We start from the raw sequence: 20,667 nt of genomic DNA, 5'->3' as shown, positions 1-20,667 counted from the left end.
CTCACTGCTGTGGCCTCTCCCGTTGCGGAGCACAGGCTCCGGACGCGCAGGCTCAGCGGCCACGGCTCACGTGCCCAGCCGCTCCGCGGCACGTGGGATCTTCCCGGACCGGGGCACAAACCCGCGTCCCCTGCATCGGCAGGCGGACTCCCAACCACCGCGCCACCAGGGAAGCCCCAAGCACTAGATTTTGAAGGAGAGGAGAGCTGTGGGTGACGAGGGTTGGGAAATACCCAGCAAGTAATAACTGTGTAGTGATTTGAGATTTCCAAGTTCCTTCCCTCCGATTTGAACAGAGGAGGTCGACAAGATGAATAAAAAGATGGAGGAAGTAAAAGAAGCTAACGTCCGCGTCGTGTCTGAGGATTTCCTCCAGGACATCTCCGCCTCGACCAAGAGCCTTCAGGAGTTGCTCTCAACCCACCTCTTGTCCCCCTGGGGGGCCGAGGTGAAGGCAGAGCGTGTGGAAGCCGTGGCCCCAAAGGGGAAGTCGGGGGCTGTGCTCTCCAAGAAGAGCAAGGGCCCCGTCAAGGAGGAAGGTGAGGCCCCGAGCTGCCCCGCCCTGCCGTGGCCCCACCCTGCCGGGGGCCGTGGCCTCTGCCAGGCTGGCCAGGTCCGCCTGTGCACAGCCTCTCCCTTTGCGCCCGAATGGTCTTTTGAACGCTGCCCACACCAGTTTTCTCATTCGTTTTCCCTGGGCGCAGGATGGTGCGAGGCAGCACACAGATGCCATGTTGACATCTGACACAGGTGAAGGTGACCCACTCGCCCTGCCTGCCACCTTCCCCTTACTTTTTATTTATTTTTAATTTAATGTTTGCACTTCTCTATCCCCTTCCAAGGTACCAACAAATCTGAAAAGAGAATGAAATTAACTCTTAAAGGAGGAGCAGCTGTCGACCCTGATTCTGGTAAGGGAACGGGAGTGAGCAGAGTGAGCTGTGGGCATCCCGTTGATGAGGGAAACCATGTGGGACAGGGCTGAGCCTCGCCCTCCGGCCTCAAGGCTCCCCGGTCCTGAGAACGCACACGTCTTATGGGGAGCCTGCAGACCCCCTTCTCCCTGTGGGACTCATCACAGGAGCTCTGTCCGTGGCAGGTCTGGAACACAGCGCACACGTCCTGGAGAAAGGCGGGAAGGTCTTCAGTGCCACCCTCGGCCTGGTGGACATCGTTAAAGGGACCAACTCCTATTACAAGCTGCAGCTCCTGGAGGATGACAAAGAGAGCAGGTGCGCCAAGGGCGGGAGTGTCCAGCAGAGCTGTGCTCCTGAGAGGCTCTCAGTGCTCCTGGGGAGCCAGCCACCTCATGAAGAGCATGGGTGTGTCGTGAGGCCTGCAGTGATGGAGGGAAGAGGCCCTCGCCCCCAGACAGCCTTTGTGTCCTCACTCATCAGTGTTACCTCGGGCTCCCCAGTTACTAAAGGCGTTTGGGTTTGCATCTGTTTTATTTTGAGCATAGTGGAGGCAGGTAAGAGCCAGTTCTGGGGTGCTGAGGGGCTGGGCTGGCTTGGCCATGTACACTTTTCTAGTACGGGCAGTTCTCTGCCAAGTCGATGGGCCCTCATTGCAGCCAGCACAGAACAGGAGCTGCATGTAAGTGGGGAAGGTGTGTTAAGTTCTAAGGGGGTGGGGGGAGCACTTTCGTATATTAAACTGACCTTTCCTTTTTAGCAAATGAAAACAGTTTACACACTGGAACTCCAGGAGATCCAAAAAGCTTTCCTCGTTGAAAGGCAAACCCCTGTGAGAGTGGCAGCCCCTGGGAGATACAGTCAGCGCCCGGTGCATCTTGGCCAGCCGCAGGTTGTAGGCACTGGCAGGCTCAGGCTCTTCACATCTCACTAAACCTTTCATTGAAAATGTGAATGTCAGAAGTGACCCTTAAAAGAGCACACAATATCTGTGTGGCTACTAAAAATTTCTGAAGAAATAAAATCCTGCGTCATTTACTTTACTACCTACTCTTGCTGGAGATTAGAAGGTCAAAGTAGGGTATATTGCTTGTAAAACATACCTTGCAAAAGCTAGATGTGTATTGGAGTGCAGGAGAAGGGATAGGGTTTTTGTGGAAATGTGCTGAGTGCCAGAGTGTGTTAAACAACAGGCAAATGAGAACAGAATTGTCCACCTCCAGCAAGCAAATTCTAATCGTGATTTTGGACATGGGCGTTATTCTGATGGCCTAGATTTATTGGTTTTTAGAGGGAAAGGACAGTGTGGGCTGTTAGAGTCAGGAGGTTTTTTTCAGGATAGGTCAGCATGGTGTCTTCCAAACATTTCCAGAGGGAAATAACCCAGCAGAGAATGAATTTGTATTTCTCTGGGCAGTAGCCCAGAAAACCAGCAGGAAGCCCCAAATCTTCTTTGAAATCTCTGGTTTTATTTTTAAAATGCATCCAAATCTTTCTGGGTTTCCAATATATCTGTTTATTGTGATGTAAAATTTAACCTACGCATGATTTCCACTAAAAAAAAATGAACTCGCCCAAAGCTAGGCAGCACAGCCCGCAGGGTACCCAAGACTTGGCCCTAGGTTGAGATAGACACTGAAGATGCTGGCCTGGGTCTGTAGGTGGCTGACCCTGCAGGCCAGTGGCCCGCCCCCTCCCATTTCATCACATCTCGGCCTCTGATCTGAGCCAAAGGTTCTTCATTATTTTTAATACACGCCGTTGATGGTTGCATCACCTCGAACGCATGACTTGCAAGTGTTGCTCGCCGTGTTTCTTTGGGGAGAAGAACTGGATATTCTTGTGTAAAGTTCTGCAGGCCTCAGGATTTACTCCTCGAGTTTGGCTGCCAGATCCAAGGTTAACCTGTTCTTTGGTACTTTTTAGAGCCCATTTGCCAATATGGTTTGGAAGCGCATTTTTAAATTACTCTAAACTTACAACGCTCAGTTTAATAAAAGTAAAATAAAGGTCCTTCACTGTAATACCAGTTCCTTTTGTCCCTCTTTGTCAGTCACCATGCTTTTGGGGTGTTTGCAGTTGTTTCTCCCGGGAGGGGAATGGCAGGGAGGGGAAGCGCATCCTGAAATGCAGCAGGCTGACCCGTGAGCTTGTATCTGATGTTCCTTCTCTCCTCCCACAGGTACTGGATATTCAGGTCCTGGGGCCGCGTGGGCACGGTAATTGGTAGTAACAAGCTGGAGCAGATGCCATCCAAGGAGGATGCCATTGAGCATTTTACGAAATTATATGAAGAGAAAACCGGGAATGCCTGGCACTCCAAAAACTTCACAAAATACCCCAAAAAGTTCTACCCTCTGGAGATTGACTATGGCCAGGTAATCACGTAATGCTCTTACACCTTCTAGTTCTGATAAAAGGAAGGGACACTGTTCTTTTAAACACATGCCGTGGATCAGATGGCATCATTGGTGAATCCTATCAAATGTTTAAAGAATTAATACTGGTCCTTCATAAACTTTTCCAAAAGAGAGAAGAGGAGGGAACACTCTTCAACTCATTATGTGAGACCAGTATTATCCCGATACCAAAGACGAACAAAGACATCACGAGAAAACTCCAGTCCGATATCCTTATAAATGTAGATGCAAAATCCTCAACAAAATACTAACAAACTGAGTCTGGCAGCACTTGAGGATTCATGCACCATGACTGAGTGGGATTTATCCCAGCAGTGCAAGGTTGCTTCAACATGCAAGTCAAGTCAATGTAATATAACGTGAATAGAATAAAGGACAGAAGCCACATAGTCATCCTGATAAACATAGAAAAAGCATTTCATAAAATCCAGCACCCTTTCATGAATAGAATCTACACCATGAAATATGAGATGGCGCTTAGATGAGAACAGGCAGTTTGAGCATTTTTAAGACTGTCAAGGAGGAACAGTCTTTGACGTTGCTCCCTAAACACAACAGGGAGTAATTCACAGATTCCAGGTGAGGTTTCTTATCTCAAGCTATGTCGAATCATAGATCACGTGACTTGCTTTATCATCATCAAGATAGAATTATAGTGACTTGACGTGCTCCAGTAGGCCCCAGTTTTTAGTCCCAAATTATTTCCTAATAATTTCCCATTATTTATATTTGTTGCTTGACCATCTGCCTATATATTACCAGACAGCGTTCCGTTGTCTCTTGGCTGATAGTTTGGTGGCCATTGGTTTTTCACAAAATGCTTACCATGTTTTTATTTTATTTTATTTTATTTATTTTTAGTTTTGGCTGTGTTGGGTCTTCGTTGCTGCGTGTGGGCTTTCTCTAGCTGCAGCGAGCGGGGGCTACTCTTCGTTGCGGTGGGCGGGCTTCTCGTTGCGGTGGCTTCTCTGTTGCGGTGCACGGGCTTCAGTAGTTGCAGCACGTGGGCTTCGGTAGTTGTGGCTCGCGGGCTCTAGAGCGCAGGCTTAGTGGTTGTGGCCCACGGGCTTAGTTGGTCCGCAGCCCATGGGATCTTCCCGGACTAGGGATCAAACCCGTGTCCCCTGCATTGGCAGGCAGATTCTTAACCACTGTGCCACCAGGGAAGTCCCACCTTGTTTTTATATGAAAACTTAACTGCTTTTATAATGGGGAGTGGTGCATGCTTATATTGCAGAAAGAAAGAGATTTGTAGATGTCACAGCTTTAATTCCAAATTTTTGAGGCCTAACATGTCTTAAAGGGGGAATTCTCTATTATAGAGAGTGTCATGAGCTCTACCATTAAAAATAGAAATTAGCTGTTGTATAATGTTGAGGTGGAGAACTTGGGAGTTTAGAGTTGCACAGACTTGGTCTAACTCAGCAGTGCCCCTTAGTGAGTTTATTTTTCCCATTTCAAAAATATATGCAGTTGAGCAACACAGGTTTGAACTGCATGGGTCCACTTACATGTGGAATTTTTTTCATTAGTAAATACTACAGTTCCACACAATCCATGGTTGGTTGGATCCACGGATGCAGCACTGAGGATAGGGAGAAACCAGGAATATGGAGGACCAACTCTGTTATTCTCGGATTTTCAACTGCACAGAAGGTTAATGCCCTTAGTCCCTGAGTTGCTCAAGGGTCAACTGTATTTGGTTTAGAAAATTTTGAGAACGACAGAGGCACAAAGAATTAAAATCATGGTGTATGTCTTTATATACTTCTTTCACTTCACAGCTACTTGTCCCCACTGTAACACTGGAGTCCCTCCTTACATACTGTGTTGCCACCACCAGCTTTTGGCCTTACTGTTCTAGGAGCATTTCCCCATGCCTTCTAGAGCAATGCTGTCCAACAGAGAGAGAGAGGCAGCCACTTAGGCAATTTTAAATATTTTAGTAGCTACATTTTAAAAAGCAAAATGAAACAGTGAAATTAATACTAGTTATGTATTTAACCCAGAATATCCAAAATATTATCATTTTGATATATTAATATCATTGAGATATTTTTACCTTTTTTTTTTAACTGAATATTTGATAGCTGGTGTATTTTTAGCTCTTACAACACAGCTCAATTCAGAGTGGCCACATGTCAAAACCAGTGACTACTGTATTAAACTGCACTGAACTAGAGCATCATTTCTTAAGTCTGTATAGAATTCCATCCTGTGGGTGGCCATTATTTGTGATTTACCAAACAACACCCTCCCATGCCCCAATTAGATATTTAGATTATTTCCAGGTATTTGCTATAATGATGCTGATATACTTACCTCTGTGCTTGTTATCATTAGAGATCGAGTTACCAGGTCACAGAGTATACGTATTTAAATAAGGCTTTTTAACATACTAATAGTTTGCCTTCAGTGAAGTTACAGCTACAGCAGGGGTCCCCAATCCCTGGGCCACGGACCAGTACCTGCGAGTAACCCGGGCCGCACAGCAGGAGGTGAGGGGCAGGCGAGCGAGCCAAGCTTCATCTCTATTTACACGCGCTCCCCATCGCTCCCGTTACCGCCTGAGCTCCGCCCCCGTCTGATCAGCGACGGCGTTAGATTCTCATAGGAGTGGGAGCCCTACTGTGAACTGTGTGCGCAAGGGATCTAGGTGGCGCGCTCCTTATGAGAATCTAATGCCCGATGATCCGAGGTGGAGCTGAGGCGGTGATGCCAGCGCTGGGGAGCGGCTGCAAATACAGATCATCAGCAGAGAGGTTTGACTGCACAGAGACCATAATAAATCAATTGCTTGCAGACTCATATCAAAACCCTATCAGTGAGTGGCAAGTGAAATCAGGCTGGGGGCTCCCACTGATTCTGCATTATGGTGAGTTGTGTAGTTATTTCATTATATATTACAGTGTACTAAAAATAGAAATAAAGTGCACAATAAATGTAATGCACCTGAATCATCCTGAAACCATCCCCCCACCCCCAGTCCGAGGAAAAATTGTCTTCCACAAAACCGGTGCCAAAAAGATTGGGGACCACTGAGCTAGAGGATAAGAATGCATCTAAGACTTGTGTTTCAGCATTAAGAGTAGATGTATTGTGCCCCTGACAGCAGCAGCCCTGAACACTAGCACACAGGTTCCTCTCTGCAGCTTTGTTAAGCCAAGCAGATTCCAGGCTCAAGGCCCAATGCCAGTTACCTTCATTCAAAACAAATACCAAACACAGTTAGTTGTATGGTCATAATCCCTGCCCTTGTGGGTTCAAACGTGAGAAGGGTTAAGGCATTTTCAGAATAGCCGGGTCTTGGCTCAGCCTAGATTCCCCGGATGGCAGGGGTAAAGTCCTGTGCTAGTAGAATATTAGGAAGAGCAATCCTAGGGAACAGGGGTGAGGGGTGCAGACTTGGGAGGGTTGATGCTGGGATGCGCTTTAGCTGCCTGGCTGGAAGTCGGCTGTTAGCTTGGTCCTCTGGCACTATAGAGAAGGCTGTGTGGATTCAGTCTTGGGGGAGGCAGGGCAAGAGAAGAAAGGAGACAAGATTTGTCCATCAGTCCAGTGTCCCCTGGGTCCAAGGATCACCCTCATAGCTGCCCAGCACTTCCAGGTTGGGCATGAGTGGGCCCGGGCAGGTTCCCAGACACAGGGCACCAGCAACGCCGGCATGGGAGGCCGTGAGGGAGGAGCTGAGGGCATGAGGGGAGTGTGGGTGCCTGCGGATCTGCCTGTACAGAGCTGGATGCTTCAGTGGCGTCTGGAATAAGAATCTGGAGCAGCCAAGAGGACTTGGAGGGGTGCACAGCAAGTATCTGGTCCTGTACACATTCATACATGCTTCTCCTGGCAACTAATGCCAAGCCTTTTTGATTAACACTCAGCTTTTTTTTTTGGCTGGTGGCGCTCCATCCTGTGTCCTTTCTCTGCCAAACACCACCACCACTTTGCTTAGGTTGTTTAATTGTGTCCCTTCCTGATTTTCTTTTTTCCCTAAAGGATGAAGAGGCAGTAAAGAAGCTGACGGTAAACCCTGGCACCAAGTCCAAGCTCCCCAAGCCAGTGCAGGACCTCATTAAGATGATCTTTGATGTGGAAAGTATGAAGAAAGCCATGGTGGAGTATGAGGTTACTGCACTTTTGTTTTATTTGTGAGCGTTTGCTGGTGTTGATGATTTGAGTGCCGAGTTGGCAACGAGTTTGGTGGCTGGTCTTCAGCCTGAGACATGCAGGAACTCTGAGGCCTGGGGTGCTTGCTCTTTTGCAGAGGATCGTTGGCCTGCTGTGAAATAGATGGTGTGTTGTGCCCTGGGTCCCTGGACCCACTTGCACTTTTCCCCTCGTTGCCATGATGGAGTGTGGGCATGGTCTTTCGTGGCCCAACCAAACGGGCCACGTGGAGCTGTCATGGGAAGTCCAAGACAGCCCACTTACAGTAAAAGAACTGCTGTAACCAGCATTGACAGAAATGCAGAGAGCTTCTGACACTTGCTTCATCAGATAAAATTCATACCAGCTGTTTTTAAGGAGAGATTGGGCTGGGTGGGATGGGGGTGATGGTATTTGTTTTTGTCCAGGAAAAGTGGCGGGGACCCTGGCCAAGGCCAGGCGTTTTCAGTTTGTTTCCCTGGGGAATGAGTGCAGAAGGGCCCCTTGTTCTTGCTGCCTCTGGCACCAGGGCTCTTGAGTGCTGACCCAAGGGGCATTCCCACAGAGGTGGTCCAGGCGCTGCTGGTATCTCGCTGGCAAACAGACTCTCCCCTCTTCTCCAGCCACCGAGCCCAGAAGCTTCATGCTGCTCTGAAAAACAAGCAAGGACCAGCAGAGAGAGCAAGAGTTGCAGATCGGCCTTGGTCTTTACACCCCTTCGCCGGCTTGCTCCCTCCCTGCTTCTTCCCAGGGCCTTCCTGGAGGCTCGGGGCAGCCTTGGAGGGGGGCGGGACGAATCTGAGTGCTATAAACCACTGGCAGCCTCTCTTCCTCAGCCCGGTATCTCCCTGTCTGGAGCTCAGCCTGGCAGGACTGCTCAGGCTCCACTGTTGTTAGAAAACTGAGTGTTGGGTCACCTCCTAGGAAACCCCTAATGGGTTTGAAGATAGCCAGGGCTTGTGCGGATGTCTTGTTCAAACAGATAAACAACCTGACTTCTGTCTGGGAGGTCTGACTAGTTTGAACAGCTTGTGGGTGGGCTCACCAGGAATGCTGGCGGAGAGATGTGCGGAGGTGGGGAGGAGGGCAAGAGGCAACTTCATTTCATTAACGTTTCAAAAGAAATGTCCCACGTATCATTTCCGGCTTCCTGTGCTCTGGCTTATCTGTGATTCATAGAATTTCTCAACTGTGGTCAGACCCAGTCTCTTTCTGTGAAAAGTACATTTCTTTTTTTTTAGCTTGTTTTACACTCAAGACAGGGAACTAGTTGATTAGCAGGAAGCAGAGGGCCAGGGGCCTGCTGCTGGAAGGCAGCCTGTGTTGAGAATGTGGAGAGTGGGGCGCCCGCTCCCAGCCTGATGGGCTCTACGTGGGATTGGGTGGCCAGGTAGATGAGTAAACATGGTGCCCAGGGGAACTGAGCGCTCCCTGTAAGGCGGGTGAGTCCTGAGCCCAGAGCAGAGTCCCAGCTGAGGTCTGGAGGGTGTGTGCTGTATCCAGGGTCCTGGCTACAGCTCTCGAAGCCTCCCTCTGGCTGCAGCTGTGGCTCTCAGTGCCCTGACCCCATGGCATCGCTCCCACTTTTCACTTTCTCCCTAAGCGCAGCTGCTGTGGAGCCCCTGCCCCCAGCCCACAGTCAGGAGGGGAGGCAGCTTGTGTTGGTTGAGCCCTCTTCCTGTTCTTGTGGCCTTTGTGTGTGTGTTGAGCGTGTCGGTTAGAGAGACCAGGTCTTTTTTTAAATAAACACCGAAATGATACAGCTCAGGGAAGTCGCTCCCCTCAGAGCCTGTGCTCTCACTCTGGTCACGCCGCCCTTGGTCAGACCATCTTCCGGAGTTCCTTCTTTAGAATTGCTTTAGAGCCAACTCAGTCCATGCTAAGGTCACTCTGTTCTTTTATTTTACTGTGGTCTTGGCTCAGAACACATTATCCACCTCCTTCCCCGGACTGAGCGCCAACTATTTAACTCTTCCCAGAAACCAGCTCTCCCCTGGGGATGGACAGTACTGAGGGTACAGAGACGCTGATGTGCCATAGCTTGTCATCATTAGACGCTGTCACCACTGGCCCCTGATCGGTACCTGATGGGCTGTGAGCACTTTCACATCCTGTTTCATTTAATCGGCGTAGTGGTCTCATCTCTCAAGTGCTTATCCAGCTCAGTCTTTGTTCCAGGCCCTGCAGGTGCTAGAGATGTCAAGACGGGCAAGGTGCAGTGCTGGGGCCGGCAGCTCAGAGGGTCCACTGGGAACAGCCGTGGAGACAGTGGCTCAGGTTTCAGGGTGAGGGGCCCCGTGCGGCACTGAGGCGGGAGAGGGGCCGAGGCAGCGTTCGGGCAGGTCGCTCCCACGGGGAGCGGGTGCCTCGCCCGCTAGCTGGCGACCAGGCCTCGGCCCCCAGAGTTCATGCTTCTGCCGCTGCAGCCAGCTTGCCACCTCCCTGGATGCTGATTCCCAAGGTATTGTGAGCAGCACTGTCGTAGGGACGGATGTTTAACCTTTGGGGTGACTGATTTGAAGGGCACACTGTTGATTTGGTATAAGCATGTATGTTCAGGGGTGTGTCCTCTTAAAAATAATTTTCACCGCTTTATGGTTCTTATTTTCCGGGTGGGAATGGCGTTGGCTCTGAGACCCCAGGGAGGGTGCACCTTCGTCCTCACTTTGGAATTAGATGGGAGTCCTGCTGTCACCTTCTTGCAGAAGCGTGGGGCTGTTTCGGACTGAGTGCAGAGGTGGGCGAGCCCTGCTTGGCTTTTCCCTGCCGTAAATGGCAGTGAGCCAGAATCTTCCCTCACAGACTCCTGTCCCCTGCAGTGGGGGCGAGGCTGCAAAGCCTGTGGAGCTGGGTCACCGGCTGTCCCCGGGAGGACCAGAAAGACTTGTGACTGCTTCTGTAAGGGCCCAGGAGGCCTGGGGTGCCGCTTGGTCTGGCTCTCCCATCATCTCGCCGCACAGTGCTTTCAAAGGGAAAAATACCCCTGTCTCCTCAGATTGACCTTCAGAAGATGCCCTTGGGGAAGCTGAGCAAAAGGCAGATCCAGGCTGCGTACTCCATCCTTAGTGAGGTCCAGCAGGTAAGCGAGGGACCCACCTCTCCTCAGCTGCGCAGGGGGTCTCCTGGCTGGCCTGTCACGGCAGGGGGTGATGGAGAGCACGCAGCAGTACATTTACTCAAGGCTACATGAAACAGGCGTACTGATTCGTGATGATTTAGATGTTTTCAACTCAACAAGTATGACAAGCGCCTGCCACTTGCAAAAAGATGGTCACAGTACTGATGGTTTAGCGGTGTTTTCAGTTATCAGCTATGCAGTAAGCTCCCTGCACACCTAATGAGGAATTTCGTTCTCCTGCCTCATAAAAATGTTCTGATTTTTATTTTGTGTGTCCTTAAGAGAAGCTGAGTTTATTTTGCAGTTACTAGGAAATCATCAAATAGGAAGTTAAGTATTGTCTTTCTTTCATTTATGTTCATTCAACATCAATTTGCTGAGCATCTCCAACGTCCCCCAGTCCCCGGAGCCTGATTTAAGCCTCTGCCCTGAAGGGGCTGGAGGGTTCCACTTGTATTTGGGAGTGGCGTGTGAAAGAAGAAAAGCAAACAGACTGAAGTGGGACCAGGGAGGTGGGCTCTGGCTGGTGCTGGAGAGGAGGCCCTGAAATGTAGCACTTAAATCTGGTTACAGCCGGTCCTGAGCAGTGACCCCTTTCCTTGTTATCCACTGCCTGAGACCTGGAAGGCTTTCCTCAGCCCAGGCTCTTTCCTGTTCCAGAATGTTCAGGCGGAGGGCCTGGGGTGGTGTCCTTTGCCCATAGCACAGAGCAAACTGCAGCACAGGCAGAGGTTTAGGATGTGGATAAGCCCGTGTCACAGTGAGAAGCAGACTTGGAGCTTCGTGCCTGCAGGGTGCCAAGTCATTGCCCCTCTACCATCCTGTAGGCCCCTAGGGTGTCTGCCAAGTATGCAGTGACTCGTCCAGCTCCTCCATTTCTTTGTGCATTTACTGAGCACCTTCTGCATAGAGCACTAATTGGCATTGCAGCATAGGGAGGGGCTCGCCTTTCTGTGCCTGGCCGTGGCCCTCCGGGGGCACCAAAGACGAATTCCCCACCTTAAAGATGAAGGTCAGTGGCCAAAGGGGCCTGACTGAATTTGGTAGCGGTGGGGGGTTTTCTCCCTTTCAACATTTTATTATGAAATGTTTACAAACATACAAAAAGTTGAAAGCCATGAGCCCACCACCTAGATGCCGCAGGTGACGTTTTGCGGAGTGGTGGAGGTTTATATGTCTGTAACTACACAGCTCTCTGTACAAGTGAAGTTGTGTACGAGAAGCCCCGTGTGTGCCAAGCCGCCCAGTTTGAGGATGAGATCCTGCCACCGCCCAGTTGAGTGACATCCCAGGAAGGAGGTTTCCTGGCCTGTGCGCGCCTCAGGCTGCCTCGGGACTCGGCTGCGGCACCCAGCTTCCAGAGGAGAAAGCCCAGCCAGGTGCTGGGGACTCAGTGCTGCTTCAGTCTGTTCCCTCTGTCCCCTCTCCTAAAGGCAGTGTCCCAGGGCAGCAGCGACTCCCAGATCCTGGATCTCTCAAATCGCTTCTACACCCTGATCCCCCACGACTTCGGGATGAAGAAGCCTCCGCTCCTGAGCAGCTCAGACAGCGTGCAGGTATCACCGAGGCCCAGCAGGGAGCCCCGGGTCCCGGGCTTTGCAGGGCTGGGTGTCGCTCCTGTGCCACTGCCCCTCCATGTCACGATCCCTGAGGGCAGTGGCCAGTGCTGGAGGCCCACCACTGGGCCCTCGTTTTGAAGTGGGGTTTCTACCCGTATTAGGAGCCTGCCCAAGGGTAGAACGGTTGGTTTTTCCTGCCCTTCCTGGACCACGTCAGTCTGGGGAAAAGGAGCCTTAGGAGAGAGGGAGCGTCTTCCTCCCTGCTTTCCCTCCCTGCTCCATAAGGGAGCCAGTGATCAGTCCCCACCTGTCAACCAGTGCGTGCAAGAGGAAAGACCGTTCTTACCATCACCGTGTGGCTTCTGCCTCTTCTCCCAGCCTCCTTAGCATTCCAGAAATCCTTAGGAGTGTTCATCTGTGAACGGATGACGGGCTGTCCCTGAGCAGCTAGGAGGCACCTCTTCACTGTCTGTGTTGGAGGTTACCTGGGTGAGTCTTTCCCTCACCTTGGTCCTTAGCTCAGGGTTTTTCTTGTGTTCCTCCAGGCCAAGGTGGAAATGCTGGACAACCTGCTGGACATCGAGGTGGCCTACAGTCTGCTCAGGGGTGGTTCTGATGACAGCAGCAAGGACCCCATCGATGTCAACTATGAGAAGCTCAGAACTGACATCATGGTAACAGGGCCTACCCTTTGTGAAGCATCCAAACCCTTCATCCCAAGAGCAGTGGTCCCCAAACTTGAATGTGCGTCAGGATCTCCTGGAGAGCTTGTTAGAACAGATTGCTGGGGTCCGAGGATTGACCGTCCTAACAGGTTCCCAGGTGTTGCTGCTTGTGATACTCTGAGAACCTCAGAGCATTTCACTGGTAAAGAAGCACCTTGTTTGCGAGGCAGGCTTCCAAGTCAAGGCCTCAACTGAGTGTAAAGACCTGTTTTTGTGGGGCCTTAAAGTTTTTCCCCTTAATCTAGAGAGGCTCTCTGTTTTTGGAGGTTGTTGAGGTGTGAACTGTGTAGGATCTGTTACTGGTATCCTACTTGAGACGTAGACGTGCCTGATGGCAGCTGTAATAAAACTATGGTGCCTGGGTTCATGTCCTCTGGAGTCGAAGTGGCTCTTCGACTGGTGCACGTAGTCGTTGAACTTGGGTGTGCTGGAGGCTTGGGCAGCAATCACCCTGCCTAGGCCACCCGGAGGAGAAATGTTTGCCTCAGCTCCGAGCTTGCCCTGGCCTTGAGCCCAGTCTCACATCTCTCTTCCTCAGCCCCTGTGTCCTTCCCTGCAGCATTAGTAGGTTCAAGTGCACCAGGAGCTGTTGAGCCTGGTGTCGTGTGTTTACGTGACTGAAAGAGTCTCTGCTCCGTGCTTAGGACAAAGTACAGGTCTGTGGGTGTATGCAGGGTAGGACACCAAACGGCCTGGTTCATCGTGAAGGGGTTGTTTATTTTCTCCATCTATGATTCTGAAGCCGTTTAATTAAGAGGCAATGAGGAAGACCAGAATTCCTGAATTCTCTTAACTTTGGATAAGAGCATGAAAATGTAAGAGAACACATGTTGTATTTCCCATAACACACTCATTTATTTAGGCAGAGATTCCATGACTTGATGGTTATTTGGTGGGTGTTTGCTCTGAGCCACGATGTGCACGGCCCTGAGGATCCAGCAGAGATGGAGCATATTCATCCCCATCGTCAAAAACCCCCGGTAGTCCGTGGGATCCCTGCTGCTTTTCATTGCAAGTCTTGACTGCAGGGTGCCTCCTGGCCCCGGTGTTTTAACTCTTGGTGACCCGGAGTGTTACCTGAGAGCCAGCTCCGTGTTCTAGAGGCTCCCCCTTCCCAGACAGTGAGCCCCGTGTTTCTAGCTTTCCTGATATCCCAAAGCACAGTGTTTTAAGGCAGAAGGAACACTGGGCTCATCCAGATAGGTGATGAAGAAGCCGATGCCTGGGGAGGTGGGGGCACTGGCTTGGCAGCTGCCCCAGAACAAGCGTGGTAGGGCTCGGAACACAGGCTGGCTCTGTCCCGCCCGGGCTCCACGTGGGCCGTTTATTACCTGTGCATCAGCTGAGCCTGTGATTATTCTTCCTGCCTCTGTGCGGCTCTCTTGGGGTCTCCCTTGCTCTAATTTCCAGGCGCCTTCCTTCTAGGTGGTGGACAAAGATTCTGAAGAGGCTGAGATCATTAGGAAGTATGTTAAGAACACTCACGCGACCACACACAACGCCTATGACTTGGAAGTCGTCGATGTAAGGCTCTCTCCTCCCTCCGCCCCCTTTGTGTCCTGCCAGCTCTTCCCTGCTCATTCCTCCGACCTGGGCCTGGGGAGGAAGGAGCAGTTAACTTTGCTTTAAATCACCAGAGGAAGCGACTCAGTTGTTTGTGGAACACAAAAGTTCCTAGTCCTATGGTTTGGGGTTGGCTTTTTATTCTGTTTTTAAAAGACATTTCCTACCGCAAAACCTAGTTTTGCAATCAGAACTGTTATCAGAGATCCAAAATAAAGTGCCTCAAGTGTGCACCTACACGTAGCATTAATTTTAATAGCTAGTCTCTGCTAAATGGGACCTTGAGTAGCAGCGTTGCTCCGTCCCAGCCTGATTGAAACACCTTGCCTACTGCAAAAGGCCTTAAAGTGTTCCAGCTCTGGGAACAGACAGCTGGTCGGTTCTCCTGTGTCTAGTCAGATCTCCAGTTAACCAGAGTGACAAGTGGTTCCTCCTGCCTCTCTCCTTTATACAATGCTCCGACCAGATCTTTAAGATAGAGCGTGAAGGAGAGAGCCAGCGTTACAAGCCGTTTAAGCAGCTGCATAACCGAAGGTTGCTGTGGCACGGGTCCAGGACCACCAACTTCGCTGGGATCCTGTCCCAGGGTCTCCGGATAGCCCCACCTGAAGCACCTGTGGTACGTGCCTGGCCCGGGAGCTGTGGGGAGAGAGGCGGGGGCAGTGCCTGTTTCTGCTGCTGTCTCCACCAGAGCTTTGTGGGTGCTTGCGTGAGAAGTGCACATGCCCCAGTGAATAAGGGGCCTTGTTTAAAGATGTAGGTGTAGCCATGGTTGATAACGTGAATGTTGCCAGATGTCCCTCTCCTGACCCTCACTGTTGAGAGCATAGCCGCACACGTATCAAGCAGAGTTTCTGGAACAAAGGAAGTAAATGTCCAGGCCCTGCTTTGAATGCTAATTGGGTGTGTTGACTGACAGAGAGCAGACTTTGGCCGCAGGCCAGGCTGAGTTCAGACCTGCCTCTCCCACCTCCCAGCGGGGCACCTCCTTGAGCTTCAGCACATGCCTCCGCGAAATGTGCCTATACGAGTAGAGCCTGACCCAGACCTGCGCGATTGCTGTGTCACCTGCTGGGTTGTAGACGTGACCCACCAGGTCAGGGACTTAGGACTAGTCTTGCAAGCCCCTCGTCTTCCAAGCCCCTCGTTTTGTACTTGTAAAACTAGGGGAGCAAAGAGGCTTAATGACCGGACTCACGAGTGCTGTGTGGTAGCAAACGCCCTAACCTCTCTGAACCTCGTTTTCACTTACAAAAAGGAATAAGTATAATAGCCACGTTTACTGGGTGTTCACACGTGCCAGGCGCTGGTCTGAGAAGCTGTTATTAACTCATTTAATTTTCACAGCAGCCCCCTGGGGTGCTTTCCCCCAGTTCAGAGAAGGAAGTGGGGTCCAGAGAGATTAGGTAACTTCCAGCCCCTGGGTACCCGGTAGAGCTGGCATCTGAACAGCCTGCTCTGGATCATGGGCCTCTACCGCCTCCCGGGGGCGCTGTGGGAAGTGGGGACACGCAGTCAGTAGGTGTTGCTGCTACCTTGCCGTGAGAAGGTCTTCAGCTGTCCCTTTTCCATCCCTCCAGACAGGCTACATGTTTGGTAAGGGGATCTATTTCGCCGACATGGTCTCTAAGAGTGCCAACTACTGCCACACATCCCAGGGAGACCCAATAGGCTTAATCCTGTTGGGAGAAGTTGCCCTTGGAAACATGTGAGTAACCCTGGCTTTGGGGCTGGTGGCACTTGATGGGGGTGGATGGGGTGAGCTGTAGGAAGGAGAGCTTCCCTTGGCTGGGGGTTGATCCTGAGAATTCCCCACCATGATTAAGAGGACCCACCAGTTAGGCAGTGGGTGTCAGACGCCAGTGCATGTTAAGCAAACAAGATACAGGAACGCCTCACAAGACCAAGGACAGGAATACAGCCAGGCCTCAGGAACTGGCAGTGTCCATTCTTTCTGTGGGCTGCGAAACAGAGAGGTTGACTTGCACGAAGGATGGTCACCTCATGGCCCCTGTCCCCCTGCTGATGTGTACATTTTCTGTCTGAGACCAACTCAGATTGAACTGGAATCTCAGTCCCAGTTCCAGATTCCCTACAGAGGAAGTCTGATTGGCCCAGCTTCGATTGATTGTCCACCTTGGTCCTATCAACCATAACCCAAAAAGAGCAGGGTTATGTAACAGACCAGGAGGGGTCCCAGGTTCATGAGCTGGACAGAAACCTCCAGAATGGCCAGCCACACCACAGCTCCAAACAGGCCCTTTCCTGAAAGCGGCCCCATGGCAGTGATCATGGGCATAAACCGTTCAAAAGGGGCTGCACCATCAGTTTCTAGAACCAGAGAAGGAGGGAGTTCCTAGCAGGGAAGGTGGACTGGGTTCTCTGAGTGTTTATCTCAGCAGCTCCCGTGGCCTTGCTCTGCTAGTCATACTGTTGGTTTGAGAGCCCAGTGACCTTGGAGGCTTTTCTGAACCTGTCTTCTCTTAAATAGGTATGAACTGAAGCATGCTTCACATATCAGCAAGTTACCCAAGGGCAAGCACAGTGTCAAAGGTAATGTGTTTCAGAAACTTGCTGCTGCAGCCCCAGGCACCCTGGATGGCGCAGGGAGGGGGCTTTCTTTCCCCCAAAGCCACAGTTCCTGTGGCTAGCTGTTACAGGTTCATTAAAAAAAAAAAAAGTCTCTCTGTGCCTGCCACTAGTATCACAAATGCCATAGAAGAGTCCTGGTTGGAGCTCCAGTAACCAGGTGCACTGGCTCTGGGTTTTAACCTGATTCTTAGCTTCAGCATTGAGGGACCTCTGGTGGCATAGTGGTACCTGGAGCTTCTTGGATTGATGCAGCTCGTAGCCCGTGATGATTAGGACCTCCTACTGACTAGTTGAAGGGAGGGCTTTGGGATCCTGCTCGACAGAAAGCGGGCCAGGGGCACTGCTACGCTTCTGAAAATCAGTTAAGGCTGACACCCTGGAACTTGATAATATACCTACAGCTTTATGTCTGGGAGAAGGATGCAGTGTGGGATGGGATTTGTGTGTCTTTTAAGTGAACACATAGATCTCATCTCTCTGGAGCATTTTCAACATCAGTTGCCACAAATCATATCACTTCTGCCTTCTGTTTTGCAGGTTTAGGCAAAACTACCCCTGACCCTTCAGCTAGTATTACTATGGACGGTGTAGAGGTTCCTCTTGGGACCGGGATTTCATCTGGTGTTAACGACACCTGTCTACTGTATAACGAGTATCCTTTTACGAGTGTGCTGTGTGAGCCCAAAGGAATGTTCTGGGGCTGTGGAGTCACTGATACGCAGCCAGTTAACCTGGGGTGGGCTGGCTAGAGACTATCCTGTTGTGTGTCGTTCCCCGCAGTGGTCTCCCCGGTCGTGGTGAGAGACCTGAACACACCCCCCACACCCCCCCACCCCCCCACACCCCGCGGTGAGGGTTTGCAGGGTGTGGCCAGCAGGCCGGCTTAGCGGCAGCAAGCACACTCCGCGTGGAACCGTTTGTACCTTGACACGCTTCCCCTCCAGGTACATTGTTTATGATATTGCTCAGGTCAGTCTGAAGTATCTGCTGAAGCTGAAGTTCAACTTTAAGACCTCCCTCTGGTGAGCTGTGAGGCGTGGCAGCCCAGTGACTGCGGTGTGACTTCGCCTGACGTGCTTTGTACTGACTGACCAGGCAGGAACTTGAGCTGAGTTGCCGAGGGATAGCACCTTCACTAAACCTCCTTAGAAGGGATTTTATATGAACACTAGGTCACATGTTAAATGATTCTCCCAACTTTTCAAATCCCTTGTTTGTGTTGCTGGGGTGGGGCGGGGGGCGGGGCGGGGGTTGCTTTGGGTTTTTCTCCTGCCAGCCATAACCCTGGTAGGTACAGCTAACAATAGAGGAAAAGTTGGGGAGGGTTTTTCTGTGTGTCTAGACTAGTCCAATGAAAGAACCTTGCAAGCCACGTTAGAACGTCTGCCTTACTGGTTTCCCCAGGGAAGGAAAAAATAATCTTCCGCCCTTATTTCTAAGTGTTCGTCTTTAGTTTTGGAAAAATGTTAAGCATTTATTTTGAGGTTAAAATAAAAACTAATTTCATACTATTTAAATATCCTTTTTTATTTTGCATTTGTTGTCATCCTTTTAGCTTTTTGTTGGTGGTGTTTGGTGAGGAGTGTGGGGAGACCAAAGGGAGGAACATGAACAATTTCTCATACTTAGAAACGAAAAGTGCTTTCCTTTTCTAGAGACACTGGAACGTGGCAGCTCGCAGAATATGTAGTGTAGTAATTTTAAGTTGCATTTGAAATTCTCACCTTTCCTCTCAACAATTTTGTCTTCTAACTTAGAAGTATATCACCAGAATACCAAAGGGCTAATAGTAATTCTGAATTAAAATTGAAATGGCTTCTGTACTTGTGTGTTGTGTGTCTGGTCTCATTCTGAGTGCAGATCTTTTCATCTTCACAGTGCAAGGTCCACAAAGACTGTAGGGAGATTGTTTGTACCCGTATCTATGAAACCACAGAATGTGCCAGGCAACAAACGGCAGTGCCCAGTAGGAGTGCCGTGTCTGAGTGACAGAAAACCAAACATAGGAGGGCATTCTTCTTTTTCTTCAGCTTATCAGATACTTAGTGGTGATGAAACACACGTCAGCGTGTTGTTCTATTCTGTGGAGTACCATTTTACATATACTATATTGCCTCGTACTACCACTGTATATTTGGGTGTGGTGCTTATCAAATATTTACATTTAAGTTCCCTGAGAGCCAGGATGATATCTTATGACACTTTTGACCTTTTACAGAGGAGAACAGGAAGTGTGGGCCAGAAGATAGAGTCACAGGCAAGAGAAGGCAGCAGAATGAGCTGTTGTCTCAAACCCAGAGTTGCACCGGAATCTTTGGTCAGAGAAACAAAGGACAGACATCATTCCAGACAGGAAAGAAGAAAAACATTTTCTTTGAGCTGAGCTACATTTTAGTGATTACAATGGTAGGTGCAGTTTATGAACTGTGGCTGTGTCCTGTCATAGGCACGTTTGTGACTTTCTCCAGTCAGCAAACTTTGAGGGCCACACAAACCCAAGTTAGGGTGTCGGATTTCAGATACGGGCAAATCAACTTGATAACAGAGTCTTTGTGTTTTTTCAGTGTCCTTAAATTTTGATGAAAATCCTTAGCACCACTGACCTGAGGGCTCCTCTCCTGATCAGCCAGCCATTCAGTAATTCTCTCGGGCTCCACAGATCCTGAATATTCTGTATTCTTCGCCTTTTTTATCAGCACAGAGAAAGGCAATTACCCCTACCTGATTAGACAGTATTTTTAGGTTGGAGTGATTGCTTAATAGGTTCTCTGTAATCAAAACTGATCTCTTTCTTAAAGAGAGATTCACATCTCTAATTCCGTATTTTTCTTGTAAAAGAGGGAACCTGCCATGTTGTGATTCAGTATTCATATTTTGGTTTTCTTTCTTCACTTTATAAAAATTCCAGGTAGCAGCGAAAATGTGCACAGTTAGTTTAAAATTTAAATCATACAGAAGCACAGGGTGCTCTGTGAGACGAGGTACTGCCCTCGGCCTCTCCTGGGAGCTGCCAGCCCTCCTGCCTTTGCCTGGAAATGCCCTTGCACGACAGCCGCGTCTGCCCGAGGCAGCACTTGGCTCACGTTTCAGTCCACACCGTTCCACTCAGTGTAGTCCACGCCCGAGGTTTAAACTTTCTGAGCAGAAGCACCCCCCATCGATCTCATGTGTTAACCAATGGGTTTGGCGTTGGCTCTTCTCTCGCCGCTGTCTCTTGGAGGCTGAGAACAGCTCCTCCGACAGTCCAGAGGACTCCTGTGAAGCTGCTGTAGTGACATGACTGGAACTTCGCACTGGGGTGAACCCCAAAGCACTGTGCTTTTAGGGAGTCCCCTGAGTGAAGCCCGTGGCGTGTGCAGAGTGTGCTCCGTGTGTTTAGTGTTCACGCTGAAAGCTCTTCCACCTCGTGTAAGGTGCCCCAGACACCGTGTCTTCTCTCCACGGAGATCTGAATATCAGGAGCGGTTATCTCCAACCTGTTCGGCTCCTTGTCACCCGGCTACTTTAAGGAGTTCACATTTCCAAAGGGACCTCACTTCCTTCCCCTTCAATTCTGTGTTTCAGCTCCCCAAAGATCGGGAGTTGTTTTTGTTTGTTTGTTTGTTTGTTTTGCGGTACGCGGGCCTCTCACTG

The 20,667-nt window shown here is 50.3% G+C and overlaps 1 protein-coding gene across 1 annotated transcript in view; it reads left to right on the top strand.

Annotated features, from left to right (window-relative positions):
* PARP1 (poly(ADP-ribose) polymerase 1) overlaps positions 1-18,100 on the top strand; it is a 42,141-nt gene extending 24,041 nt beyond the window's left edge. Inside the window, exons 10-23 of the mRNA XM_007464171.1 lie at positions 297-539; positions 843-911; positions 1,100-1,232; positions 3,097-3,292; positions 7,328-7,456; positions 10,473-10,556; positions 12,029-12,151; positions 12,700-12,828; positions 14,305-14,403; positions 14,909-15,061; positions 16,023-16,150; positions 16,934-16,995; positions 17,572-17,686; positions 17,979-18,100. Of these exons, the coding sequence (XP_007464233.1) occupies positions 297-539; positions 843-911; positions 1,100-1,232; positions 3,097-3,292; positions 7,328-7,456; positions 10,473-10,556; positions 12,029-12,151; positions 12,700-12,828; positions 14,305-14,403; positions 14,909-15,061; positions 16,023-16,150; positions 16,934-16,995; positions 17,572-17,686; positions 17,979-18,060 (1,745 nt within the window). The 3' untranslated portion in view covers positions 18,061-18,100. The remainder of the gene's footprint in view (positions 1-296; positions 540-842; positions 912-1,099; positions 1,233-3,096; positions 3,293-7,327; positions 7,457-10,472; positions 10,557-12,028; positions 12,152-12,699; positions 12,829-14,304; positions 14,404-14,908; positions 15,062-16,022; positions 16,151-16,933; positions 16,996-17,571; positions 17,687-17,978) is intronic.
* Positions 18,101-20,667: the final 2,567 nt, after the last annotated feature.

Source organism: Lipotes vexillifer, unplaced genomic scaffold, assembly GCF_000442215.2.
Source record: "Lipotes vexillifer unplaced genomic scaffold, Lipotes_vexillifer_v1.1 scaffold64, whole genome shotgun sequence".
In the NCBI taxonomy this organism is placed as follows: Eukaryota; Metazoa; Chordata; class Mammalia; order Artiodactyla; family Lipotidae; genus Lipotes; species Lipotes vexillifer.
The sequence above is the reverse complement of the archived record's forward strand: the minus strand, read 5'-3'. Positions and strand labels throughout refer to the sequence as shown.